Genomic DNA, 26,381 nt, shown 5'->3' on the forward strand with positions numbered 1-26,381 from the left:
GAAATCATGAAGTTTACCCCTTTAATACATCTTCAAAATTTCAGTTTGACCTAATTTCACCACGGTAACTGAAATCTAGGTGATATCTTTCACTAGCCATAATTCAACAACAAAGTGTTTTTGGACATATGTTTGTTTGACCTTTTGTTTCCTTACTTCAAGCTCTGGAAACAGTTCCCAAATCACTTTCCTTTTCTCCTGAATCAGCTTTTATATAAAACTTTAAAATTTAACCTTTTTCAATTAATATAAGTAGAAAATTGTTATTACCCTTAACGACTTTTTTTTCTTCTTATATGAAATAATAATATTTTGTACTATATTGTTAAGAATACATTCATACTCCTTTCTGTTTTCGTTCTCATTTTTTGCTGTGAACTCTGGCACAGCAGATTTTCAAATGCAGTTCAATAAAATTACGCAAAATTTATTTCAAGTTGTCATCCAAAAATTTAATGCATTTATAAAACTCAAATTATGTGTACACTATTTTTTTACTGTAAAAAAATGGAAAACAAGATAATTAAATTAATGAAACACTTCATTGATATTGCTGTATATTTATGATAAGGCATACTATAAATCTGCCCTTGCTTCATTCACCAAATACTTTGTCACATTAACTTCATCTTCAAATCCCACTATGCATAGGTTAGGTTACTGACAGTTTTCAATCATATATTCACGTTGCATTGACACAATTCTAACTGATACAGACTCAAATCTATAACATTTATGAATGTGCAAGAGATATTTCCTACCTTAACGCTTTTCATTTATATAAATATCTCCAACTCAAGACTAAATATTTTCTTTAAGCACAACATTCTTTAAACTTTTTCCACATCCAAAAGAATAATGTGAATTTCTATATTAAGAACTTGCCTTTTTCTCAAAATTTTATGTAGAAGTAAAATATCTACACATTATCTCATTGTCAAAAATCCAAACTGCATCTTCACTTTCATCTCCACTGCAAACTTCATCATTTATTTTTACTTTTGAATTATTTATATTAATGTAAAATTAATATATTTCAGCATGTCATTTAATGTAATTATAATGAAATGCTAATAATAATATTAATTACATGAAATCAAAATTGTCAAAAGTGCATGGTTAAATATCTTCTTTGATAACATTAGAGCAATGAAGCGTTGGGTTTTGATTTATTATGCAGTATAATTTTTTTTTTTAAAAGATAAAAACAAAATAGTTACTACTATCCTGACCTAATGTATGTATATATATATAGTGATGTATGTATGTAATGTATGTATGTATATATAGTGATCAACTTAAGATAACCATCATTGGGATCTCAGAAACAAAAATTTTAAATGGAAAACCTTTACTACATTTTTCCCAACATTAAAAATACAGTATTACCATTTTTTAAATCTTTGCTCTTTTCCCAATACTGCAGCCAAATTCATTATTTCAAGTGGAAACTCCATATTTTTATTGCATTTTTGGATAGGAAACAGTATTTTTATTTCTGGGTATTCTTCTCTAAAAACACAGCCATTACAGAGCTACAAGCTGATAATTGTAAACTTACAAAAACAATAAATACAATTTTAATGCTAAATAGTTATCACCCATTACTGCCCATTGAGCTGGTATAATGGTTAAACTTGCCATCACAAATCAGCTGATTTGTTTTAACAGCTTTGTTTAACAGCTGATTTTTGAAGTCAAAGGCTCTCAGGTTCGAATCCTAGTAAAAGTTGATTGCTTTTATATAGATTTGAATAATAAACAGTGGAGCACCAGTGTACTTTGTTGGTTGGGGTTTAATTAACCATACATATCAGGAATGGTCAGCCAAGACTACACTTTATTTACATCTCATACATATCATCATTTTATTGGGCCAGGAGATGCTGCCTATTATTCACTAGTTGAACAGATGGCAACATACCCATTAAGAATAATAATCAGCTGTTTTTTCCATTGTTGAAAATTTTCTCTAATTTTCACTGATGGTTTGTCTCCCCTTATTCATTAGTTCTTTGATTTGCTGTCAAGAAATTAATAAATACTTTATAGTTCAGTCAATAGGAATTTCTTTGCTAAAAAAGTAGTAGATTTTAGGGAAGTACATGGAGTTGCAGATTAGGGCAAGTATAACTTGTTTATATGTGACAGGACAAAATTTTTACTAATAGGACAAAATGGTGGCTGTTCAAAGGTGGTGAAAATCAGTTTTTCAATTTTATAGGCAAAGTAAACTTCCTAGGCGAAAAAATTCTGAATAAAAGTTATAGGTGCTGGGATTCTGAAAATGACCTCCAGTAAAGCCCATACGGGCTAGGTACAGAGAGAGTGGCGTGGCAACCGAAACTGCCACATGGAGGATGTCTTCCTCTACAGGGTCAATTGTAGGCATTTGCAGTACCTATAATTTAAGCCCATAAACATTGAATTTTGTTGTTACTGCAAAAATTCAAAATATTGATAAAAATGGTAATTTTTTGCAAAGCCAATAATTATTGCAAAAATAACTTTTTTACAATTTTTATTTTAAAAGCTGGCTCTTGGAATTCCAAATTCAATAAGTGGTTACACAAGAAAATTGTTGACATACACAAATGCATTGCTGAGATATAATTTGTTTATAAAAAGACTTTTCAGGTAACTGTAATTATTTTGGTCTTTAAGAACTTTTTCATGTCCATTTCAAGTGCAATCTATTCATCAAGGCTTGCACTTTCAAATGGTGAATAGTTTTAGACCAAAGATTATTGTAAAACTTGTTTACACTTCTTCAAAAAAATGAGCGAGAAATAGAGTATGCATGCATGCCAGTCGTGGAAAGGTTAAGTGTAGTTAAGTGGTTCGCAGCATTCACACATGAATAAAGCTGAATTCTTAACTTCAAATTGGCAGCGGAGTGCGAAGAAATCACTCTATTTCTGCAAATATTGGACGAATCAAGACCATTTGTTTTTTAAACTGGAGTAACTTGAAAAAATAACTATCACGTTATCATTTTTTACATATTTCATATATGACTTTTATGTATAATGACAGGATTAAAATAACAATGGGATTTATCGACTTTATTAATAGTTGATAATTCCACCTACTCATTAATCCTAATGAAAATAAACTAACCAATATAATTGCAAATCTATGAACACTGACTAAATTAAATTTCACTAAATGACTTGATTTAGATATCACTCATACAAATTTAAACATTTTTTTTATACACAATGTTTTTTTGTAGAAAAAATAAAAGAACAAAAAACTGTACAACTTGACTTCTAACATTGCCCTATGGAGAAAGTGAATCTCAGCTGAATAGTGAGGGGAACTAGTTTTATGAATCCAGGAATCAATTAAAAAAATCCCTTTTGGCATGCCAGAAGGCAGAAGTAGATTTCACCAGTGCTAAGTACGGGATAAAATTCAATTAACCACACATCTCAGGAATGGTCAAACTGAGAATGTACAAGACTACACTTCATTTACACTCATACATATCATCTTCCTTCATCCTCTGAAGTATTATCTAAACGGTAGTTACCAGAGGCTAAACAGGAAAAAGAAAAAGTACGGGATAAAAAAGATTTCCACCTCGAAGTTAAGAAGAAGTTCAAATTTACTCAATATCATAATGGTTGCATGTGAAAAAAAAGTTTTACATGTTTCACATACGACCAACCCCATCTTCTTACAATTCCAGCAACATTTTTGTCATCCCTTGCCGAAAGGTTGGTCATATCAAAAATTGTTTCAGACTAAAGTTTTAGGTAATGTTTAGAGGATTAACAATCACTTTAAACAAATTTGATACTGTGCCTATTAAGGAAGATATGTTATTTTTTGTCTTCGAAACCCCATTTTTTCCACCCCCCCTAGACCAATGTTTGATGATACCAAAAAACTTTACTTATATAAGTATTACGCCCTTATCCAAAGAATAGTAGAAACTTTAAATGAATTTGATATTTTATTTAATAAGAAAGTTATAGCAATATTTTGTTTTTTCAAAAAAGCCTCCCCTATTTCCACCCTCATGGTCTGATTTTACCCATTAATGAACTCGAGCAAGATTTTGAGTCATTATATTTTATGTATCAATTTGAAAGTGATTTGTGAAAAATTACAGCGGTTATCATCGCCACAAGAAAGTGAAATATATATATGTGTATATAAACTTTTGAACTGACAGTGGTTTTGGGATCTGGGGGATGTGAACACAAAAAAAATGTTGAAATTTTCCAGAAGACGAATCCTGACACCCATTACAATAGGTAGCTTTCTTATGAATTCAATATATTCAATAGTTAAGGAATTAGGTAGATATTACTAATATAAGTTTTCCCTGAAAAACAGCACTTTCTAAAAAATATATTTAAAGAAAGCTTTTGAACAACAAAAAAGTAGTTATAAATCACGCAAGCAATATTCCAAAGACAAGCATGGTTTTTTTTAAATAATATAAATTTAAAAAATTTAAAATATTAATTTTCATGACCATGGGGATTAAAGAGATATCTTTTTTATTTCCCAATCGCCAATTGATGCTTTTTTAAAAGAACACTTGTTAAATTAGTAAATAAATATAAATATTTTAAAAGAAGACAAGAATTAATATTAAAAAAAGTGCAACTGGAGCATTACCTGGTAGATAATGCATTCTTTAAAACTAATGAATATTAGCATCTCAGGTGAGCATTATTATCAGTTTTATATACAAAAATTTGTACTAAATTTTATTTCCTTTTATTTTTTTTCAAATGTATCTTTTATTAATATATAAATGACAGCTTAATTGGGGAAGCACTACAATCATTATTTAAGCGGTGAAAATAATCAAACATTAATTCAAGAACTCCAGAAACAAATACAAGATAGGTAACAGAATTAATTTAAGCCTGCTACTATGAATGTTAAATCAAGTTAGGCATTATGGTACGCAAGAATTTTTTTAAAATCACAGTAGGGCCTATAATATTTTGTGATATCATTTTATTTATATAATTAAAACTTTATAAAAGTACATGAAAATATCTTAGGAAATTTTCAATTGTATGAAAAATTCTCAGGCTGATCCGTCACTGGGAATCATGATCCAAACCTAACAACAGCATCTGGATGAGAGGGTAATATGCAACTACACTGCTATGAGGTTGGAAAATTACAAAATATTTAGATAATATCACTAGTTGTAAATAAAAAATAAAGTTCTAGTTTAAAAACATTGATGGGTTAAGTTTACATTTTAAACAAAAGTTGAGTTTTAATGAATTTTTAAAAATTAATAATTTATTAATTATCAGCTAAAAACTGTAAATATCAACACAAATACTATTGTAGTTTGTTTCATTACACTCAATCTTTGGACAAGTTTTCTTAAAGGAAGTACTCTTCTTAACTGGTTTGATGGACTGCATTCATTATTATCATAAGCTAATATTTTAAGCTAAGTATATAAATTGATACCACTGATTAAGTCCTCTTTTAACATCCTAATTAACATCTTTTAGTTCTCTCTCAATCACACATTCTGTCTGTCTCTCTCTCTCTTAGTGTGTATGTGTGTGTACGTGCATGTGTGTATGTGTGAGGATCTAAATTTACAATTATAGATATTTACTTGTATAATTTTTCATTATAGCATCTATTAGTTAGGTATCTTATATTAAAACACTGCTACATTTAATTTGTGATTTAAAACAAATAAGTGATGAGTGAAAAAGAAAAGGATACTACTACTTCAAATGAATTCATTAGATTGATAATGGGCAGTTTTAAAAAAATATTGCAAATGACAGTGGCAGGTCTTCTCAAACTGGATGAAATCAAAAAGTAAACTGATTATTTAATCAACAAAAATTTGTGATTTCTTGAAAAAATTCTTAGGATTTTATAAGTTAAAATATAAAATAATAGGAATTTAAATAATTCATAATTTTATGAATTAATCATAAAATAGCTCAGCAGCTGCTCTTGCCCTGATATAGTATGATAAGATCCTTTATCATTGAGAAAATGCTGATATTTTAACACTAACAATCAGATCGCATTAATAATATGATATCTAAATTCCTTACAAAAGTAAATAAACTTTTTAGACTTGAATTGGGTTCTGCAGAACCGTAGCAGCTAATTGACATAACGTACTACTCTACTGATACAGAGAGGATTATCTCAATGTATATTTCTGAATGATACCAAGCCAAACTATTGCTGCGATTTTACATTATGCATGAGGCTACAAACTGTATATAAACATGCCATACTGAAACTTACTGCAGACATGGATGGCAGTTTTAGGTAGCAGTATTTACCTTTATAATTACAAAGTAGGGTATTACACCTCTCATTTACATTTCATAAGTATACATACAGCCACAAAATAATCTATCAGAACATAAAATCAAAAATATTTAGTTCACTCACCACACAAAACGCCAGGGTAAGCAATTAAAAAAAATTGTAACAGTAAAAGTTACACCATGAAGGAGTAAACAAAACTTTCAGTTAGATCCCAAGAATGGAAGTATAGATGCAACCTGATTATTAGCCTATAAACATTTTCCGACACTGATCAATCACAGTAACAGTACGAAAATTTTTATATTACAAATTTCATTAATTAATAGATGTAGGTCAAATTTTAAGTTAAGATATCAAAAAGCAATATTAACCAGTTTGAAACACAAGTTAGTAATAAGTATCACATTTTTAAATGCGTTAATCGAATGCAGCTATTAAAATGTAGATTATTACCATTAGTATGCACAAATACCCTGATGCAACAGGGTGAAGGCGGTACCTTTAAAACAATTGTTACTTCAGATTATTTATGAACACTATACACTTACTAAATATAATCAAAAACATTATTGAATGGAATAAGATAAAAACTTTGTTTGGAAACGATTTGTTTGGAAATAAAATGGTTTACTTAAATTCTTACACATATCAGAAAATATCATTGTACTATAACAATATAAATCCAAGCTCTATGCTCGTATATTACTTTCGAAATGTGTCTTTTACCGGCTTACTCTCAACCTATGTTTGCCTCTGCCCACATCGCTTGAAATAGAATAATACGTATTTATAAAACAATCCTTGTGTATTCTTTTATTTCAGAAAAAATGTATTTATAAGTGCTTGGTATTAAATACAGATTTATCTCTTAAGCATGCCAAAACAGTTATTAAACTACATAATATTTTGTTGAAAATCAAACTTATGACCTTCAATTAATCCTATAATTATGTTACATACTTGAAATCTAGATTTCTTTGCATCTTATGTTAAGGGGCATGTATAAAAGAATTCATGTTTTTAATAACTAATCCTCTGGTACATAAAATAAAGTACAGTTGATATTAAAACAAGCTAACAAAAAAGTTCCTGCTTACCTAATTTTGGCTTAAAATTATATATGTAATGAAAGGATTTTCAAGGTCCAGTTTTTACCAATAAATATACATTAATAACTCAGGCTATACTTTAAACACGTAGTTTACATTAGTTAATAAAATAAAATAGAAAACCAGCAGTTTGGCAAATTAAATTTTATATAAATTTGATGACGTTAGCTATGGTCTATCTCATAATAGACCACTAAATTTTTGTTTGCTTGTTTTTCAATACTATATATTGTTGTTTCTAATTTAATTACTTTTATTTTCAAAATACTACATGTTAATGATATCACTACTTGTAATATGATTTATTTTTCAATATTAAGAGTAAGATGTATTTTTAAAATTTTAATAAGTTTTTCCTGCTATGGTCATTATCAGTAGTAGACAATAAAAATTAGTAAGATTTTTGAAAATTTATGTAAACAATTTTATTAAATTACACTTTAGTTGTTAGTATTCTATCTTACTTCACATCATTCTACTTTTAAGAGGCTACTTTTTTTTTGCTGTGGAATAATCAAACATCATAGAACCTTTTTTTGAAAATTACTATTGAAATGAAATTTACCTTTATGTTAAATGCAGCAGGTGTTGTCACTTTGTTCTAGGCATAATTCAACTCTTACAGCCATGTTATGTACACAAGTTGTTAAGTGTTGGCAGTTTAAGTGGAGATGGCTATTTTATATATTTTTTTGTATTCTTTATATACAGCTTCTCAGAACATAAGTCACAAGGTTACCTGTCAGGAAGTTATATAAGTGAATTCTCTTTAAACATTCAATATTTCATTTATAACAAGTTTTCAAATGAACAGTCATATTATCTCTGAGTAATAGAATTGGGCATGATGTTTTCAAGTACATGGAGTCCACAGTTCATCACCTTAAAACTTCTATCTAAACACAAGTTAAATCAGAATATGGTTGTTCATGAATAATGTGCAGTTTATCTTGCTCAACAAATAAAGAGTTAATATAGCTAGACAGACAAAACCTAGACTTGCCTATGGAAATAATTTTATTTAATACTTATTTCTTTTTTCTTAGTGAATTTTTAAATTACAATAGTACAACTTCTTAGCTGATTATTGGACATTAATGAGAATTGTTGAAATACTAAGTAACTGGAATCTTGGAAAGTTTACATGCCTCCCATTCAAAACAGTAGGTTAATCACTTCTTAGTGCACAAGATACGTTGCTAGTATTCTAAAATTTATGAATTAAATCTTATATCTGTCATGTGTCACCTATGTGTAAAATCCATGTGACTTAATAAAATATTTTATAATCTAAGTACAAAATTGTTTAATAATAGTTTATTACGATTTCAAGGATTATGAACTGTATAAAAATTGTGTTTATTTGTAAATTTATGATTGGTATAATTTTTAGAAATAAATAAATGTTCATGTAAAACCTCTCTGAGTTTTTCTTGAACTAAATTTAACTGTTTATTACAAGATTTAACAACATTCTCCACTATAAATGTAAGTTCTTCAATTGTTAACACATTGACATATTCTTCACACACATATCTAACATGTAAGCTGTACAAGAAAAAAAGTAGTACACAGGAGGGGTTGTTCTCAAGATCAATGAACAGCACACGTAGTGTTGAAACATTTTTTGAATGTTTCACACAAAAGAATTTGCCAATCTCCATGGTAGAGTGGTAGTAGTGTCTTGACCTTTCATCCAGGGTCCTGGGTTTGAATCCCAGTCAGGCATGGCATTTTCATACAAAATTCCATATTCCCACAAAAGTTTCTCAGTGGTGAATTAATTCACCATTACAAAAAAAATTGAAAATTTCATTTTCTTTCATTTGATCAATTCAACCTTTAAAATTTTACAGAATTTTAGTTTTTTTTTTTAATAAAATATACAAAAAGGTGTATACACACACACACAAAACTTTTGAGTATTCTCTGTTTCTGACAAGCAAACAGCATATACTTCTATATATAACAATAGACTAGGCTTTTATTTCTTAACCAGATATAAAAATCAACAATTAGAAAACAAAATTAAAGAGTTTATAAACTGTCTTCATGAATTTTATAAAATAGAAATACAATGTTTTAACAAAAGTATTTTAAGTTCTAAAATAGAAATTATTAAAAAAAATAAAAAATGACATTCTATTATCTATTTAAGCAATTTTGAATCATAATTTTTAATGTAAAAAAAAGGTTTAACTTTAATTTATAAAGTTATGTTTAATTCGTAACAAATCTTAAATAAAAATTAATTTCAACATTACTGCATCATGTTAACTCTAACATCATTTTTTAACTTTCTTAATTCACCCACATTTTTGAATCCATATTTCAGGGTGCCAATTTAAAAAAAATTACCTACAAATTTCATAATCTTTGTTTTTATTAAGTTGAACTAAATTCAAATATTAAGGCAGTATACATCTAATGACACAATATAATGTTAATACGCTTTAACATGTATTATGAATACTTCTTTCATTTTTTAATGATATTGCAGCCATAAGGTATCATCAAAAATATAAAACAGCAATTATTAAAATAACTATAACTGGACTGGGAAACATTTACAACTAAATATACCAACTTATAGCAGCATTAGGGCTAAATGAATGCAAGTGGTACAAATGTGGACGTATCTTTACAAGTGTATAGTAACCATACGTTTTAAATGGCTAAGAAAATTAGCACTATCCATTTTTTTTTTTTAATTAAAGAGACTGAATTCCAATTAAAGAAAAATATTTTATTTACACACTCAATCAAGTAAACTAGTAGTAACTACATTTTTTAATCTACAAGCCCCTGAAAAGTTAGATGCTAGTAAGAAAAAAAGTATCACATGGTTTTAGTGAGATATATTTATTTAACCCACTGGTCTCTTTCTGGTTTGTGTGTATTCTAAGAACAATTCAGCAGAAAAAAAGATTAATGTATGAAGTTAAAGTTACATCTATAACATTACTTCACCAGATTCAAGAACTTAACATAACAGTATTTCTGCACTGATGGACCTTTGTCGAACTTCTGGACATGGACTTTGTCGAACAGACGGTAGTTACTTGGTCCTAAGTCCAGGATAGGCTGAAAATGTTTCACTTGAATGAAACTGAACATTGTTATGCAAAAAACAATACCCCTTTGTTGTACTGCTGTTCTGGATTGATTTCATAACTTTTTAAGTAGGGTTCAACTTAAAAGAGGTCCCATCACTTAGTTTAGTCTACAAATAATAATTTACTGGCAAACACTTACATAATAATTTACAGGTGTTTAAATGTCCATCCACTTCTATGCACTTGTCAACACGTTTAACTGTGTTCCAGGCTACTATTGTAAGCTGTATCCCATCTATTTCCTGAATGGAATTTTTAATGTCTGTCTTTCGTTCAATTCTTGCAGGGTGTGTGGACTGCTCCTATAAAAAACTTGATTTTTTATAGGATCTTTCTTACTGCTCCATTAAAAAAATCCTGTAACATCTCTGTAATAGAATGAGTTGTACAGCAAGTGGTGCTGTCTTGTTGCAACTGGCTGTTACGCTTTTCCTCTTGCAGCAGGGCTATGAACTGTAGGATCATTTTTTGGTAGACAGCATCATCCAAGTTTTTTAAAAAACAAGGGTCCTATTATTTGTCACCTTGATATCGCATACTATACACCTACTTTTTGTGGATGTAGGGGAGAATCAAAGAAATCTGTGCAGGTTTTCATTACCCCTGGTTCAATAGTTCAGACTACTTTCTTCATCTGTGAAAAACACTATTTAAAATGCCAATGTTGCCTCTAATGAAATTCTTGAACCACTGACAGTAGTAAATCCTTTTGAATGGCATTAGTTAGCTTATGAAACACCTGTATTCCATGAATGTTATCAAAACATGTGATGTTCAAACTGACTGTGTTGGGCACGTTTCTGGTCTAACTCTGAACCCGTTTCGTGTAATTTTTCAACTAAATTCTGAGTAACACTTTTCACTGGTGCTTCCTTTTCAAATTTCTCCCTGAATTTTTGGCAACACACAACATGAGATTTGGTCTTGTAAATAAGTTTCAATCATGAATACACATTCTTACGACAGTCAACAACCTTGCAACCTTGCCAATAGCCAATATGCAACCTTGTTCAAAAGCCAATGCTTGACCAAGACTGGCAACACTTAAATGTGCAAGTAATAAAACAGTCCTTCTCACCAGCTCCAGTCGCACCATCTTTCATATTATTTTACCCATCTCACACCAATATGTGCATTTTAACAAAAATATGCATTTAGTATAAACTATTTGAATGGATGGAGCTTTTTTTAAGTCAAACATACTATATATATTTCATTATAATCTTCTGATGTTATTGTAGACTCCAGGTTCCATCAATTATGTCAACAAAACTCCCTTGCGATTGCAAACACCATAGATATAATTTTTGGCTCAATTTTGAATATTTGACACTTTTTATCTGACAATGTGACTGAGAAAGCAACCACTGATAATGATCCATTGTTGCATTCATATGAATGCAATTTACGTGAATGTAGAACACAATTTTTTCACATATTTCAACAAATTCTCATGTCATGATCAAATTCACCTATTCCTCTTGTTGTTCCTATCTGAACTCTGGCAGTAATTTCTAACAGCATTCACAATAGCATTATACCCATCAAGATTGCACAATTGTGAAAGGATATTTGTTTTAATAGCTAGGATGTGATTTACTAACACTAAACACACTGGTTGGCAGAAGATACATAAGTAATGAGATTATAGATTACTGTTACCTATTGCAGATGTACAATGTTGCTATAAGACTAGTTTGTTTTCAACAATCAGAACTTTATTTAGGAACAACTCTTGTAATTTACGAAGAAAGAAATTATTTCAAACACCATTTAATTAAATAATCAATTTAATTTTCATTTATTTTAGTCCAATTCAGTTTTTAAAAATAAATTACATCATATAATAATAATAATTACAAAGGCCAATAATACCTAATTGGTTTTTACCACTTGCCTTTTTTGACTAACTGAACTAATTTGTAATCAATAACAATTAACTTTTCTAACCACAAGTTATACCACATCAATTTATACTTTTCACATTGCTTCTTTTCTATTTTCAATAATTTACAAGTTTGATAATAAAGAATAATTATTACTGTGTAATATTTACATTTAATATTTGGCACCTGTGTTATTTATCAGTGGTAATAGATAATAAATATTGTTCCTGTATATATATATCTACAAATTATATAATATACATAATACAATTCTTTTTTGTGTTTTTATTTATAGCTTTTTTCTTAACAATATTTATTACAAGTTAGATTTATTTCTCAAAAAGTCATTTGGTAGAAAAAAATATGGTTAAAACACTTATAAAATAATGAATGATTATAACTGTATTATACAAAAAATACAATTAAAAAATGAATTAAATAAAAAAAGAATAAAAATAAAATAAAAAATATTATTACAAAATACTACTAGTATTATACATTATTTATTGCCAAAATAAATGAATATTTTTTTGTTAAACTGGTTTAGGGAAATAGCAAATACAACTTTATAATGAAATAAAATTGAGGCAAGTGGTTCTTTTGTTAATCTAATGCTACTGTAATGTCATACAGCAAACAAAATTCAAGGAATCCATCAGTCAACCTGAAACCAATCAAATTATTTATTTAAGTTCATAAAATAAATCATTTATATAAGCCAATAAATGCCAATTACTTACAGCAATGAATCGCAAATAAAATGAACAAGTAATAACTCTTAAGTTTTTCCTACAAGTGTTCAATGTGAGCACATTTCATCACCCTGCATAATTCAACTGATGAGTTTATTTCATAATTTAACCAGTATATCTGGAGTAATATAATAAAAAGAACTATAAAAATGAAAAATATGACTGCCAGAAAAAACTGAACTAAAAAAAAAGAAAACGAGGTATGAAAATAAAGGATTAAATATCATTATGCAGCAGTATTCAATAAAATAATGGGTGACCAATCAATCGACAGTTTTAGTTTGTTTAAATATATTTTTCATGTTGTAGAAATTACACATCCATTTAAGGATGTGTAATGATTAAGATCTTACCAGGTCTTATATTGATAAGAAAATTTTTCCTTCAATGAAAATATTTAAATGCAGTCTGGGGAGGGGGCTCTGAATAATAATTATTTTATATTAAAGAACCCTCTGCTATATAAATATAAAATACAAGCTATTATATTTATAGCTTCCATATTAAAGAACCCCCCTGCTATATAAATAGATATATTAATTTATATTTAAGAGATCAACCCTAAGTACTGAATAATTGAAATAGGATTTCATTACACAAATAGAAGTGGTTTTGTGAACTTGATTCGCATCATCAGCTGCATACAAAAAAACATCATAAACTTGCAATCCATGAAAATATACCACTTATTCGCTTATAATTTGTGATAAGTTAAAAATATTTTAAACAAATTAAATTTAACTTATCATACTTTGAAGTCTTATAAAAAAATTTTAAAACTTTTAATTAAATTAAACATTTTTTAAAACTATAATCAAAACGAGAGACAAAAAACAAAAAATTGTTTAAAATTATAAAAATTTATCAATTAAGTTAAAATTAAAATGTAAAAATATAATTAAAACAAAGATAAAAACAAAAACTTAAGCAAAGAAAAATCATGTGCCAGCCGTTTCACTGAATTTACCCTACTGACTATATTGACAGATCAAATACTGCAGCCTTTATACTACTGTCATCCTTGTATTCTGTTTGAAGGTTGATCATATTATTCTTATGTTTATATATACAATACCTTTCTAAAATGTCAAAACCGAAATCCTGTTAATCCTATCCATATTGCATTTTTTAATTCCTAATATTTTTAAGTTTGTCTGAATATCTGATATTGTGTGTTTATTTTTAATAAAATGATCCGATACATTCAAAAAACCCAGTTTACTTTTTTTATAACTTCTAAAATGTTTTATAAATCTAGCTTTAAAAGATATAGTGATCTTACCAATATAAATAAATATTGCCACAATCATTACATACAATTTTATAAATACCATTCAAATTCTATATATCATAAGTATTATTACGTATATTACTTATTAAATGTTTTATTATGTGGTTATTCGTTTTGTATGCAGGTTTGAACTTATTATTATCACAAACCTTTGTAATGTAAACACTGCACAGTGTTTACATTACAAAGGTTTGGTTTTAGGTCCAGTACATATACCAATATGTACTGGACCTAAAAGGTAACAAGGAGGCACCGTATGCAAGGCATGTGTGCTCCAAGGTGCCAGGAGCACATGCCAGACTGATGAAAGGAAACTTACATTCAGACCTTTTACTGAAGGACGTGATGCAAATAAACATAATAGGAAAACATAAGAAAACAAGGAAGCAGGGTCTGCATTCGCGTATGTCCTACTGGTAGCAGGTGATGAAGACCAGAGGACAAAGCACATGGTGGACGGGCTGAACAAGCTTTGGAAGGCAGAAAAAAGGTAGATTGGAATAGTGGCAGCCAATGAAGACATAGGCCGTACTAACAAGAAAAGCGACAGAATACTGGTGTGTCCAGTGGGGACTTAAAGCTCCGTTATACCTGTTTGGTAAAGGAGCAAGTAAACGAGAGGGACCCCACTGGGCCCAAAGACGGTCATGGTGACAATGAGAAAGGAGGGTGCCACCTATGCACACCCTCCTGAAGGATGTTAAGAGGTGTGTAGGGAATGACCTGGCAGAAGATATCCTTTCAGTGCGAAAGGGACCAAGAGAAAAGGTGAAAGTTAGGCTGAAAGAAAACAGTGAGGGAAGAACCACACTGAAATCAAGGGGTGAGTCACAGATCCAAGGACTGGTGGTGATGGACAGGTCAAAAGGGGAGAGAATGGTGTCAGTCCATATCAAAGATCTCGACCTAGAAACCATGAAGGAAGAATTGACTGAGGCGGTAAAAAAGGAAGTTGGAGCTGATGAAGAAATACGTGTTACCTCACTGCGCCCTGCATTCGGCAGCATGAAGAATGCCATGATGGTCCTGGCCCAGAAACATGCAGGAAGGTTGACATAGAAAAGGAGGCTACTTGTTGGCACTCATGTTGAGTGGAGCCGAGGAGGGAAGTAGAATCATGCTATAGATGTTGGGAGCCAGGCCACAAGGCTGTAGAATGCAGAGGCCCCAACAGGTCATGTAATTGCTACAACTGTGGAGCCTTAGGTCACTTCAGAGAAGAATCTAAGGAACCCACCAGATGTGTATCTTGCAGGAAAGAAGGAGAAAGAATTGGAAACTTCAGTTGTAACAAATTACGTCAGAAATGAGAATATTACAAATTAACCTAAACAGATGTTGGGTGGCCCATGGATGAATCACTGATAGAAAAGGAGACATGGCCATCTATGACATAATTGGGAGATATGCGAAAATAAAAATAGAGAGGGGAGAGGGAAGACTACTGTTGAAAACAAGCAAGTGTCAGTGTGTGTGGACAAACTCTTGGTGGTTGTTGGTTCTCTCCCACTAACTTGCATTAATGATGGAGGGGATCAAACATTTATAGGAAGGGGCAGAGGATTGGTGGTGGATGTAACCTTTGTGTCTGAAGGCATGGTGAGGAGAGTGGTAGAATGGCAGGTCCTATCCACGGACTTCGCCAGTGATCATTGTGGTATCAGCTTCCAGATGGAGTGGGGAAATGTGGATCAAGAGGAAATCCAGACTATCTGGGGCCCAATGAAGCACAGGTGTAAAGGAAAGTGGAAGCATGAGCTGCTAGATTTGAGCAGAACCCACTGGACGAGCTGGAGATACTCATGAGGACCTCAAAGAAGAATCCAACAGCGTAGCTCCTGTTAGGGGTTTAAGAAGGAGAAGGGCCTACTGGTGGACAACGAGGATTGCTGAACTAAGAGGGGAAGTCATGAGTGCACAAAGAAGACCAAAGGAGACATGGGGAAGATGATCTGATGCTAGTAGAAGAACTAAAGGCAGCCAGGAAAAGGCTCACAGCAGAAATCAAGGAGCAAAAAAGGGAAGCTTGGAGGAAGCTTTGGGCTGAAATAGACAATAACCCTTGGGGGCAGGCATACCAGATTGACGTCACCAGATTGACGTCACCAGAGTGACGGAGACGCCTGTCTACTCTCACAGAAGACTAAGTGAGGGGAGTCGTACGTGAGCTTTTCCCAGCACAACATCATCAGTGAGAAAGAATAGAGCTGGGGCAATCAAGGTGCTTCAAGGTAGGTGAAACCATGCTGGCAACAAGAGAGATAAATGTTAAAACGAGTTCAGAATCGGATGGTGTTCCGGGGCTGGTCATGAAAAAACTGATGGAAAGCCACCCTTGGCCAGTTTTGGAAGCAATAAATATTGCGGTACAGGATGGTCAATTCCTGGAATGCTGGAAGGAGGCCAGATTGGTCTTACTCCCAAAGGCAGAGATGCAAATGGGAATACCTGGAGGATACTGCCCATTGTGCCTGCTTAGCACAATGGGAAAGGTATTTGCCTCTTGGCAGGAAGGCTCTCAGACAAGAAAAGAAAGGGAGACCTCTCACAGAATCAGTTCAGGTTCAGGAATGAGAGGTCTACTATAGATGCAGTAGAGCGGGTGGTCTCCTGGGCAAATCAGAAGGCAGCGGGCACCTGGCGATGGAGGAGAATACGGTGGTGGTACTGCTTGATGTAAAGAACGCTTTCAATAACGTTCCTTGTTCAGCTGTCATGGAAGAACTGGAATGGAGGGAAATAAGCCTATACATAAGAGCGTTGGTTAATGACTATTTAAATAACCGGAGAGTAAAGGCGACGTCAGAAGGAGGCGTGGGCTGCGACTTCTATATTCATGGGGAGGGGGGTGCCGCAGGGTTAGGTATTGGAACCCCTCCTATGGAATATTGTTTTCAACGGAGTACTCAGGCTAGAGTGCCTGGGGACACGGAGGACGTGACCTATGCAGACGATCTGGTGCTGCTGGTCTCAGGGGCCAGTGAGGGTGAAGTGGAAGATACAGCTAACACGGCGATAACAAAAGTAAGTAGATGGCTAAATGCGAAGGGGCTAAGGCTGGCCCCGGAGAAGACCTCTGTTTTAGTGATGGCTGGCCGACGAAGACTGAGGAAGATCACCCTTGTGGTCGATGGAGTTAGGATGAGGCAAGTTGGGGTGGCCTAGTACTCTGGAGTGTAGCTGGATAGAAGGAGGAGCTTTGGAGAACATGTCAGCCAAGTCATGCAGAAGGGGCATCAGATGTCAATGGCATTGACAAGGGTAATGCCAAGAGTAGGAACCCCCTAAGACTTCAACCAGAACATTCATCATGTCAGTGACCACCTCAATCGCGCTGTATGCAGCCCCAGCATGGGGAGAAGCGATGGCTTTCAGAAAGAATTCTGCCATACTGGATGCGGTGCAGAGAAGGGCAGCGCTAAGTGTATCGGCGGCATACAGGACGGTTTCAGGGGAGGCGGTCAGAGTGTTGGCAGGTCTTCCGCCAAACCCACCGGGTTGGTCTAGTGGTGAACGCGTCTTCCCAAATCAGCTGATTTGGAAGTCGAGAGTTCCAGCGTTCAAGCCCTAGTAAAGCCAGCTATTTTTACACGGACTTGAATACTAGATCGTCGATACCGGTGTTCTTTGGTGGTTGGGTTTCAATTAACCACACATCTCAGGTATGATCGAACTGAGAATGTACAAGAATATACTTCATTCACACTCATACATATCATCCTCATAAGTATTATCTAAAGGGAGGCTAAACAGGAAAAAGAAGAAAAAGAAGAGGTCTTCCGCCAACCTGTCTTCTAAATAGGAGTAAATAGGAGGGTTGGCATGACTGCTGCCCAGGCGCATAGGCAGATGATAGAAGAATGGCAAGAGATTTGGGACACCTCGACCAAAAGAAGATGGACCTGGGGGTTGACAAAATGAATAGAACCGTGGAATAGGCAAATGAAGGGGGAGCTGGGATACCATCTAACCCATCTCCTGACAGGCCACGGTGACTTTGACGTATACCTGCAGAGATTTCACTTGAGAGAGGACTCTGGGTATGTTTACTGTGTGGAGGAGAACACCCCAGAACACCTTCTTCCTTTGCAATAGGTGGGCCCAACTAAGGCATGAGTTAGTGGTAGATGAACTTACCCTTGACACAGTGGTAGAATACATGCACTGAGGGGAAGGCCACTGGAGAGCGATGTAGGAGTGGGTCACCCGAATACTCTGATACAAGGAAGAAGTGGAAAGGACAGGGCGCCGGTAGAGGATCTTAATGCCTGGAGAACATGATATCCAAACTGAGAGTGCAAGGAATAATACTGAGAGGAGGATGTAGAATAAGAATTTTCGTTGTTAATTTTAAGTTCCACACATAGAATAGTTAAATAATATTGCAATTAAGGAGTCAATTGTATTCTGATAATTTGTAATTTGTATTTTTGTGTTTATGAAATGTTATCACTTGTCAAATGTAAATGTATATTCTCATACTAGTTTGTGAAAATTCACACCAATATGTGGATTTTGGGTAAATTGTTGATAGCTAATGGTATTGTAATTTAAGTGTTCAATTATTTTGATGTAAATGTATGATTAATTTTTGTGTATACGGTGTCTAAAACAAAGGATACTAAAAGCTATACTGAGAGGAGAGCATAAATAAATTAATTTGTAAATGTTAGTATTGGGAATTCAATAATGCGTATGCAGATCTTGTGTATTTCATTAAGGTTTAAATAGTATTTTAAGTGTTAAATTGTATCTTGTGTAATATTATGTGTTCAATGGTCCATTGTAAACCAATAAGATTTTGTATTATTCTGTATATTGTGTGTAAATTCACCAGGGCATGCATGTCACTCACCATGTACTAGGTGCATCCTCGCGATAGGGAAGGTAGGTTAACTTTCCCCTATTGCTAATGGGAAAGAAAAAGTGAAAGGTTGCAAGGGGAAGGAGAGCACGTGCTCAATGGCTAGGGAAACTAGTTGCTGTAAGTAAGGGAGAAGGAGGAAACATAAGGAGGAGGAGGAAGTTAATGTTAAGTTAAAGACCAGGGTTGAAATGTGGTGACGTATAGAGATAGGGAGGCAGCCTTTATGCCTAGGGTGCCCTGGCTCAATTACATGCTAGTGTAGAAGAATCGGGACTCCCTGATGATGGCATAAGGGACCCTCGAGGTGTGTGAGGGTCGCGGGCAGTGAAGGGCATGTGAAACACATACTTGGAACTGGTAGGTTAGGAACGGGGAGGGCAGCCTCGTAATGGAAGGAGGTGTCGGCAACCTAGATGGGGAGAACAACATATCCTGATGAAACTAGGAGGACCCCAATGAGAGAACCTCAGAGGAGGCAAGTCAGGAAGGGCAGTCTGCTGCCACGACACTCCGAGGTGACTGAGTTTTGCTTAATGGTGAGGACCAGTTGCTTTGGGGTGTTTAGGAATGGTCGAAAAAAAACCTTTGTAATGTGTTCGACTATTTTATCAGTATATACATATTTTAAATACACACTGTCAATTTTTTGTGCGTTATTTTCTGGTTTTAAATTTGTGTTATTTTTAATTTTTACCATTTGTTTATTATAACTATTATATAGCAATCTGTTTTATAATAATATTTAATTTTTTGTTTAATTCATTTTTATTCCCGTTATTTTTTGTATAATTAATTCCTCTATTTACCATATTTGTATAAGTACTAATCTTATGTGACCATGGGTGATTTGAAGCTCTATGTATTGTGGTTTTGTTGGATGTTGGTTTCCTATATACTGAAGTTATACATTGATTATTTTTACTAAAATTAATACCAACATCAAAATTTATTTTTCTATTGTTATCAATTTCAAATATAAATTTCAAATCATTACAGTTTGAGTGTAAATTATTGAAGATTATTAAATGTTCTTCATTTATGACCAGATTATAGACTACAAAAATATCATCAACGTATCTAATCCACAGTAAAATATCATATGTATGTGTAATCCCATAAACTATTTTATCTTCAAACTACTGTGTTAAAATCTCAGACAATGTAGATGACTTCAGTAGGGTACTTTCTTTGTTGTAATATTTGTTATCAAAACTAAAATAATTTTGTTAGCATATGTTTTTATAATAACAATGACGTTTTAAATAAACAAGGGACCTTCATGATTTTGTACTAATATTTTCTTTAATATATTAATAATGGCTTCTACGGGTATACTTGGACACATATTACAGATATCATAACTAACCATGCTAGTTTACTTACTTACTAACTAGTTAGTTTAGTTTTAGTTAGTAGTAAGTTAGCAAAGTTTTTCAAAGGAAGGTTTAATTAATATTATACACAGACACTCTGAGTTCTTTTTCTATATTTAGCTGAGATCTATATTTCCCCTTCAAAGCAGCCACTGCAGAAAATTCGGTTTCTCAACGGTAGGATATTGAAAATAGTAATAGTATACGAAATGCTCTTGCTTTCAGTGCAGAAAACTCATCTTCCATCGCTGCCCAAAATTCAGAGAGTGAATTATTATTAAATTGTCTTTTGATTTTGCCACTTGCCGTGAAGTATAAAAAGATTTCTTCTTTGGTAGTTGGGAGCCCTTCGGGAGTATTTTGAAATGGATCCCAACCCTCTCGTAAAGAAAATACTTTTTTAAATTCTTTGCCAGCATGGCTAAATAACTTTCAATGGTTACAAAAATAAATTTCACATGTTGTTCTTCAGCTTTGTAAGTTTTAACACATTCATTCACATTTGTAAGCATTTCTAGGTTTTTTAACTTTAAATTTCCGCTTCATAATTCCAATTTTCTACAAAAAGCATTAACTTTATCACTCGTATCCAACATGTGTATTTGTTCCTTGGAGTTGAAGATTCAAAGTATTTAATTTCTTGAATATGTTGACCAATTCAATCACAAATAAATTATCTCAAAACGTTTCGGCTTCCAGTCGGTTTCCTCTTCTAGAAAAATGGCTATTTCATTTCTTAAATCAAAAACACGTTGCAAACATTTCCCACTTGATAACTATCTTGCCTCACCAAAAAATAGTAATGCTGAATGTACTGCACCCATCTCTTTACAAAGTGCAGAAAATTTCTTGATTTTAGAATTATTCTCATTTTTATATAATTTACTGATGGTTACAACCATCATTAGCACAATATTCAGATCAGGACTCATTTCTTTGGAAGCCAGAGCTTCTCTGTGGATGATGCAATGTGTCCAGACAAACTGTGGAGATTTTTGTTTCACAAATGCTTGTAAATCCCCCTCTATGAATCATGAGACCTTGCCGTTGGTGAGGGGGCTGGAGTGCTCAGGGATACAGAGTACCTGGACCGAAGGTGCAACCATATCGGAGAGGTATCTGTTGAGAGCCAGACTAAGGAATGATTCCTGAAAGAGGGCAGCAGCTCTTTCAGTAGTTGTTAGGGGCGTGAGTCACAATGACTTAAACGGCCATGTCAACATCACTCAGTCCTCTGAGTACTGCGCAACTGAAAGCAATGGAAAACTACAGCTGTTTTTTTCCAAGAAAATGTAGCTCTCTGCATTTTCACATAACAATAATGGAGGCGCCTTCCTTGGTAAAATATTCCGGAGTTAAAATAGTCCCCCGTTCGGATCTCCGGGTGGGGACTACTAAAGGAAGGGGTCACCAGAAAACTAAAAAATAACATTCTACGAGTCGGAGCATGGAATGTTAGAAGCTTGAAAAAGGTTGGTAGGCTAGAATATTTAAAAAGGGAAATGGATAGGGTGAATGTGGATATAGTAGGAATTAGTGAGGTTCGGTGGGAAGAGGAAGGCGACTTTTGGTCAGGTGACTTTAGAGTAATTAACTCAGCGTCAAATAATGGGCAGGCAGGAGTAGGTTTCGTGATGAACAAGAAGATAGGGAGGAGAGTGGAGTATTTCAAGACGCATAGCGATAGAATCATTGTAATAAGGATAAAATCAAAACCTAAACCGACAACGATTGTTAACGTCTATATGCCTACAAGCGCCCATGATGATGATGAGGTAGAGTGTGTATACGAAGAGATTGATGAAGCAATTAAACACGTAAAAGGAGATGAAAATTTAATAATAGTTGGAGATTGGAATGCAAGCATTGGAAAAGGCAAGGAAGGAAATATAGTGGGTGAATACGGGCTGGGCAAAAGGAATGAAAGAGGGGACCGAATTATAGAGTTTTGCACGAAGTATAATTTAGTAATTGCCAACACCCAATTTAAAAATCATAATAGAAGAATATACACTTGGAAAAAGCCAGGCGATACTGCAAGGTATCAGATAGATTATATCATGGTTAAGCAAAGATTTAGAAATCAACTCGTTGACTGCAAAACTTACCCTGGAGCAGACATTGATAGCGACCATAATTTGGTGATAATGAAATGTAGATTGGGGTTTAAAAACCTGAAGAAAAGGTGTCAGATGAATCGGTGGAATTTAGAGAAGCTTGAGGAAGAGGAGGTAAAGAAGATTTTTGAGGAGGACATCGCAAGAGGTCTGAGTAAAACAGATAAGGTAGAAAATGTAGAAGAAGAATGGGAGAATGTTAAAAAGGAAATTCTTAAATCAGCAGAAGCAAACTTAGGCGGAATAAAGAGAACTGGCAGAAAACCTTGGGTTTCAGACGATATATTGCAGCTGATGGATGAACGTAGAAAATATAAGAATGCTAGTGATGAAGAAAGTAAAAGGAACTATCGGCAAATAAGAAATGCTATAAACAGGAAGTGCAAACTGGCAAAAGAAGAGTGGATTAAAGAAAAGTGTTCAGAAGTGGAAAAAGAAATGAACACTGGTAAAATAGACGGAGCATACAGGAAAGTTAAGGAAAATTTTGGGGTACATAAATTAAAATCTAATAATGTATTAAACAAAGATGGTACACCAATATATAATACGAAAGGTAATGTCGATAGATGGGTGGAATATATTGAAGAGTTATACGGAGGAAATGAATTAGAAAATGGTGTTGTAGAGGAAGAAGAGGAAGTTGAGGAGGATGAAATGGGAGAAACAATACTGAGATCTGAATTTAAGAAAGCATTAAAAGATTTAAATGGCAGAAAGGCTCCTGGAATAGACGGAATACCTGTAGAATTACTGCGCAGTGCAGGTGAGGAAGCGATTGATAGATTATACAAACTGGTGTGTAATATTTATGAAAAAGAGGAATTTCCATCAGACTTCAAAAAAAGTGTTATAGTAATGATACCAAAGAAAGCAGGGGCAGATAAATGTGAAGAATACAGAACAATTAGTTTAACTAGTCATGCATCAAAAATCTTAACTAGAATTCTATACAGAAGAATTGAGAGGAGAGTGGAGGAAGTGTTAGGAGAAGAGCAATTTGGTTTCAGGAAAAGTATAGGGACAAGGGAAGCAATTTTAGGCCTCAGATTAATAGTAGAAGGAAGATTAAAGAAAAACAAACCAACATACTTGGCGTTTATAGACCTAGAAAAGGCATTCGATAACGTAGACTGGAATAAAATGTTCAGCATTTTAAAAAAAATTAGGGTTCAAATACAGAGATAGAAGAACAATTGCTAACATGTACAGGAACCAAACAGCAACAGCAATTGAAGAACGTAAGAAAGAAGCCGTAATAAGAAAGGGAGTCCGACAAGGATGTTCCCTATCTCCGTTACTTTTTAATCTTTACATGGAACTAGCAGTTAATGATGTTAAAGAACAATTTAGATTCGGAGTAACAGTACAAGGTGAAAAGATAAAGATGCTACGATTTGCTGATGATATAGTAATTCTAGCCGAGAGTAAAAAGGATTTAGAAGAAACAATGAACGGCATAGATGAAGTCCTACGCAAGAACTATCGCATGAAAATAAACAAGAACAAAACAAAAGTAATGAAATGTAGTAGAAATAACAAAGATGGACCACTGAATGTGAAAATAGGAGAAGAAAAGATTATGGAGGTAGAAGAGTTTTGTTATTTGGGAAGTAGAATTACTAAAGATGGACGAAGCAGGAGCGATATAAAATGCCGAATAGCACAAGCTAAACGAGCTTTCAGTAAGAAATATAATTTGTTTACATCAAAAATTAATTTAAATGTCAGGAAAAGATTTTTGAAAGTGTATGTTTGGAGTGTCGCTTTATATGGAAGTGAAACTTGGACAATCGGAGTATCTGAGAAGAAAAGATCAGAAGCTTTTGAAATGCGGTGCTATAGGAGAATGTTAAAAATCAGATGGGTGGATAAAGTGACAAATGAAGAGGTATCGCGGCAAATAGATGAAGAAAGAAGCATTTGGAAAAATATAGTTAAAAGAAGAGACAGACTTACAGACCACATATTAAGGCATTCTGGAATAGTCGTTTTAATATTGGAGGGACAGGTAGAAGGGAAAAATTGTGCAAGCAGGCAACATTTGGAATATGTAAAACAAATTATTAGGGATGTAGGATGTAGGGGGTATACTGAAATGAAACGACTAGCACTAGATAGGGAATCTTGGAGAGCTGCATCAAACCAGTCAAATGACTGAAGACAAAAAAATAAATGCTTGTATAATTTGGAATCTTCCAGACATTGAATGAGCACCATTGGTGCATATTCTGACAAAATCTTTCCACTCTGAGCATTTTGAGCATCCCACTCTGTTTTCTGAACTCAACTCCAAAGCTTCTTTAGAATTCGATAATGAACTTCTAACATAATTGTGGTTACAAGTTTCATGAATTCTGCCAGAAAAAGTACCCTTGCTGTCATAAAACACTGCACAAACACAATGCTATTTCTTATTGAATTTCCCACTTAGTTCTTTCTTCTTCAAGATACCTCTCCAGCTACTACTGATTTTTTCAGCTTCTTTCAATATATCTCGACTTTCATTTTTTATTTAAATTCAATTTGTTCAGTCCCTTCTTTTATCTCTTTCACAGTACCAAAAAATATTATGTCCCCAAATACTAACACCTTTGCCTTCGGATGTACCCTTCTGTGCTCCATTTTTTTTTCAGTTACCATTTCTCCTACTTCTTTCACTTTTTGCCACTAGTTCTGTCACAAACCTTTCTATTATTTGGAGTACTACTAATGATACATCCTTTAAATCTGTCTATTCTTCTACATTAGTATCATTCAATTCTAACTAGAAGCATCACCCAAATAAGGCACTTTAAATACACTATTAACATATATACTTGGTGTCAGAAATATTAGGAAACTGCCAAGACTTGGCATAGTTTTTTTAAAAACAAAAACTAATTAGGGCTTTTTCTATAACATTAGTATTCTAAAAAGATTTACTTTGTAAAAAAGATTAAGGAGAAATTAAGAGTTCAAGATAAAAATGACTAGATGCAAAAAAAAATATCTTTAACTAAAAATCCAACAATTAAGATCCAATAATGATTTTTCTAAATTATCCAACAAGTCTGATTTCCAATACTTTGGCCAAGATATTTAGAAAAAATAAATTATTATTAATAATAAAATAACAATTAATCATTATTTAAAAATTAATAATAGAACATTTTAACTTACCAACAAGAAGATTGAGTATGATATATGTTATTATAACATAAAATGAACAAAAGTATATTAAAGAAGCTACAAAACTGCCACAGTCAGTTTCCCAATAGTTGTCAGCTGGTGTACAATATGAAGGTTGTATCATACAGTCATGCATTATTTATTCCAGTCTTCTCCAGTAACAATTCGGAAAAGCATTGCCACACCGGTCACTGGTGAACCAAAATTAGTTCTCCTGAAAATACAATGAGTCCAGTAAATCTGAGTGAAAATCTATACAGCAACTACAGCTTATGATAGCTCACTAATCTGACAGTTTTCTGGAATTATAACTTCTACTTTGTAGGTTAAACAATATTAATTTATCATGTTCAATATTTATTAAAAAATACATTTTTTAAATCTGCATGTAAAATTTTGGTTATT

At 33.0% G+C, this 26,381-nt stretch overlaps 1 protein-coding gene and 1 long non-coding RNA gene across 4 annotated transcripts in view; both read right to left on the reverse strand.

Annotated features, from left to right (window-relative positions):
- Window positions 1-253: 253 nt before the first annotated feature.
- LOC142320363 (uncharacterized) lies at window positions 254-11,388 on the reverse strand. The gene is made up of 3 exons (XR_012755357.1): window positions 10,659-11,388; window positions 7,969-8,299; window positions 254-497 (listed from the first exon to the last, which is right to left on the reverse strand). It is a non-coding gene; the product is annotated as an uncharacterized LOC142320363 (long non-coding RNA).
- An 886-nt stretch (window positions 11,389-12,274) lies between these two features.
- Window positions 12,275-26,381, reverse strand: part of LOC142319635 (sodium leak channel NALCN-like) — a 118,994-nt gene continuing 104,887 nt past the window's right edge. For all 3 annotated transcript variants that reach the window (XM_075357148.1, XM_075357147.1, XM_075357149.1), the window contains exons 3-4: window positions 25,968-26,190; window positions 12,275-13,069 (exon numbers count right to left, since the gene is read on the reverse strand). In XM_075357148.1, the coding sequence (XP_075213263.1) occupies window positions 26,112-26,190 (79 nt within the window). In that variant the 3' untranslated portion in view covers window positions 12,275-13,069; window positions 25,968-26,111. The remainder of the gene's footprint in view (window positions 13,070-25,967; window positions 26,191-26,381) is intronic.

The sequence above is a fragment of the Lycorma delicatula genome, chromosome 2 (genome assembly GCF_047948215.1).
Source record: "Lycorma delicatula isolate Av1 chromosome 2, ASM4794821v1, whole genome shotgun sequence".
NCBI classification, from domain to species: Eukaryota; Metazoa; Arthropoda; class Insecta; order Hemiptera; family Fulgoridae; genus Lycorma; species Lycorma delicatula.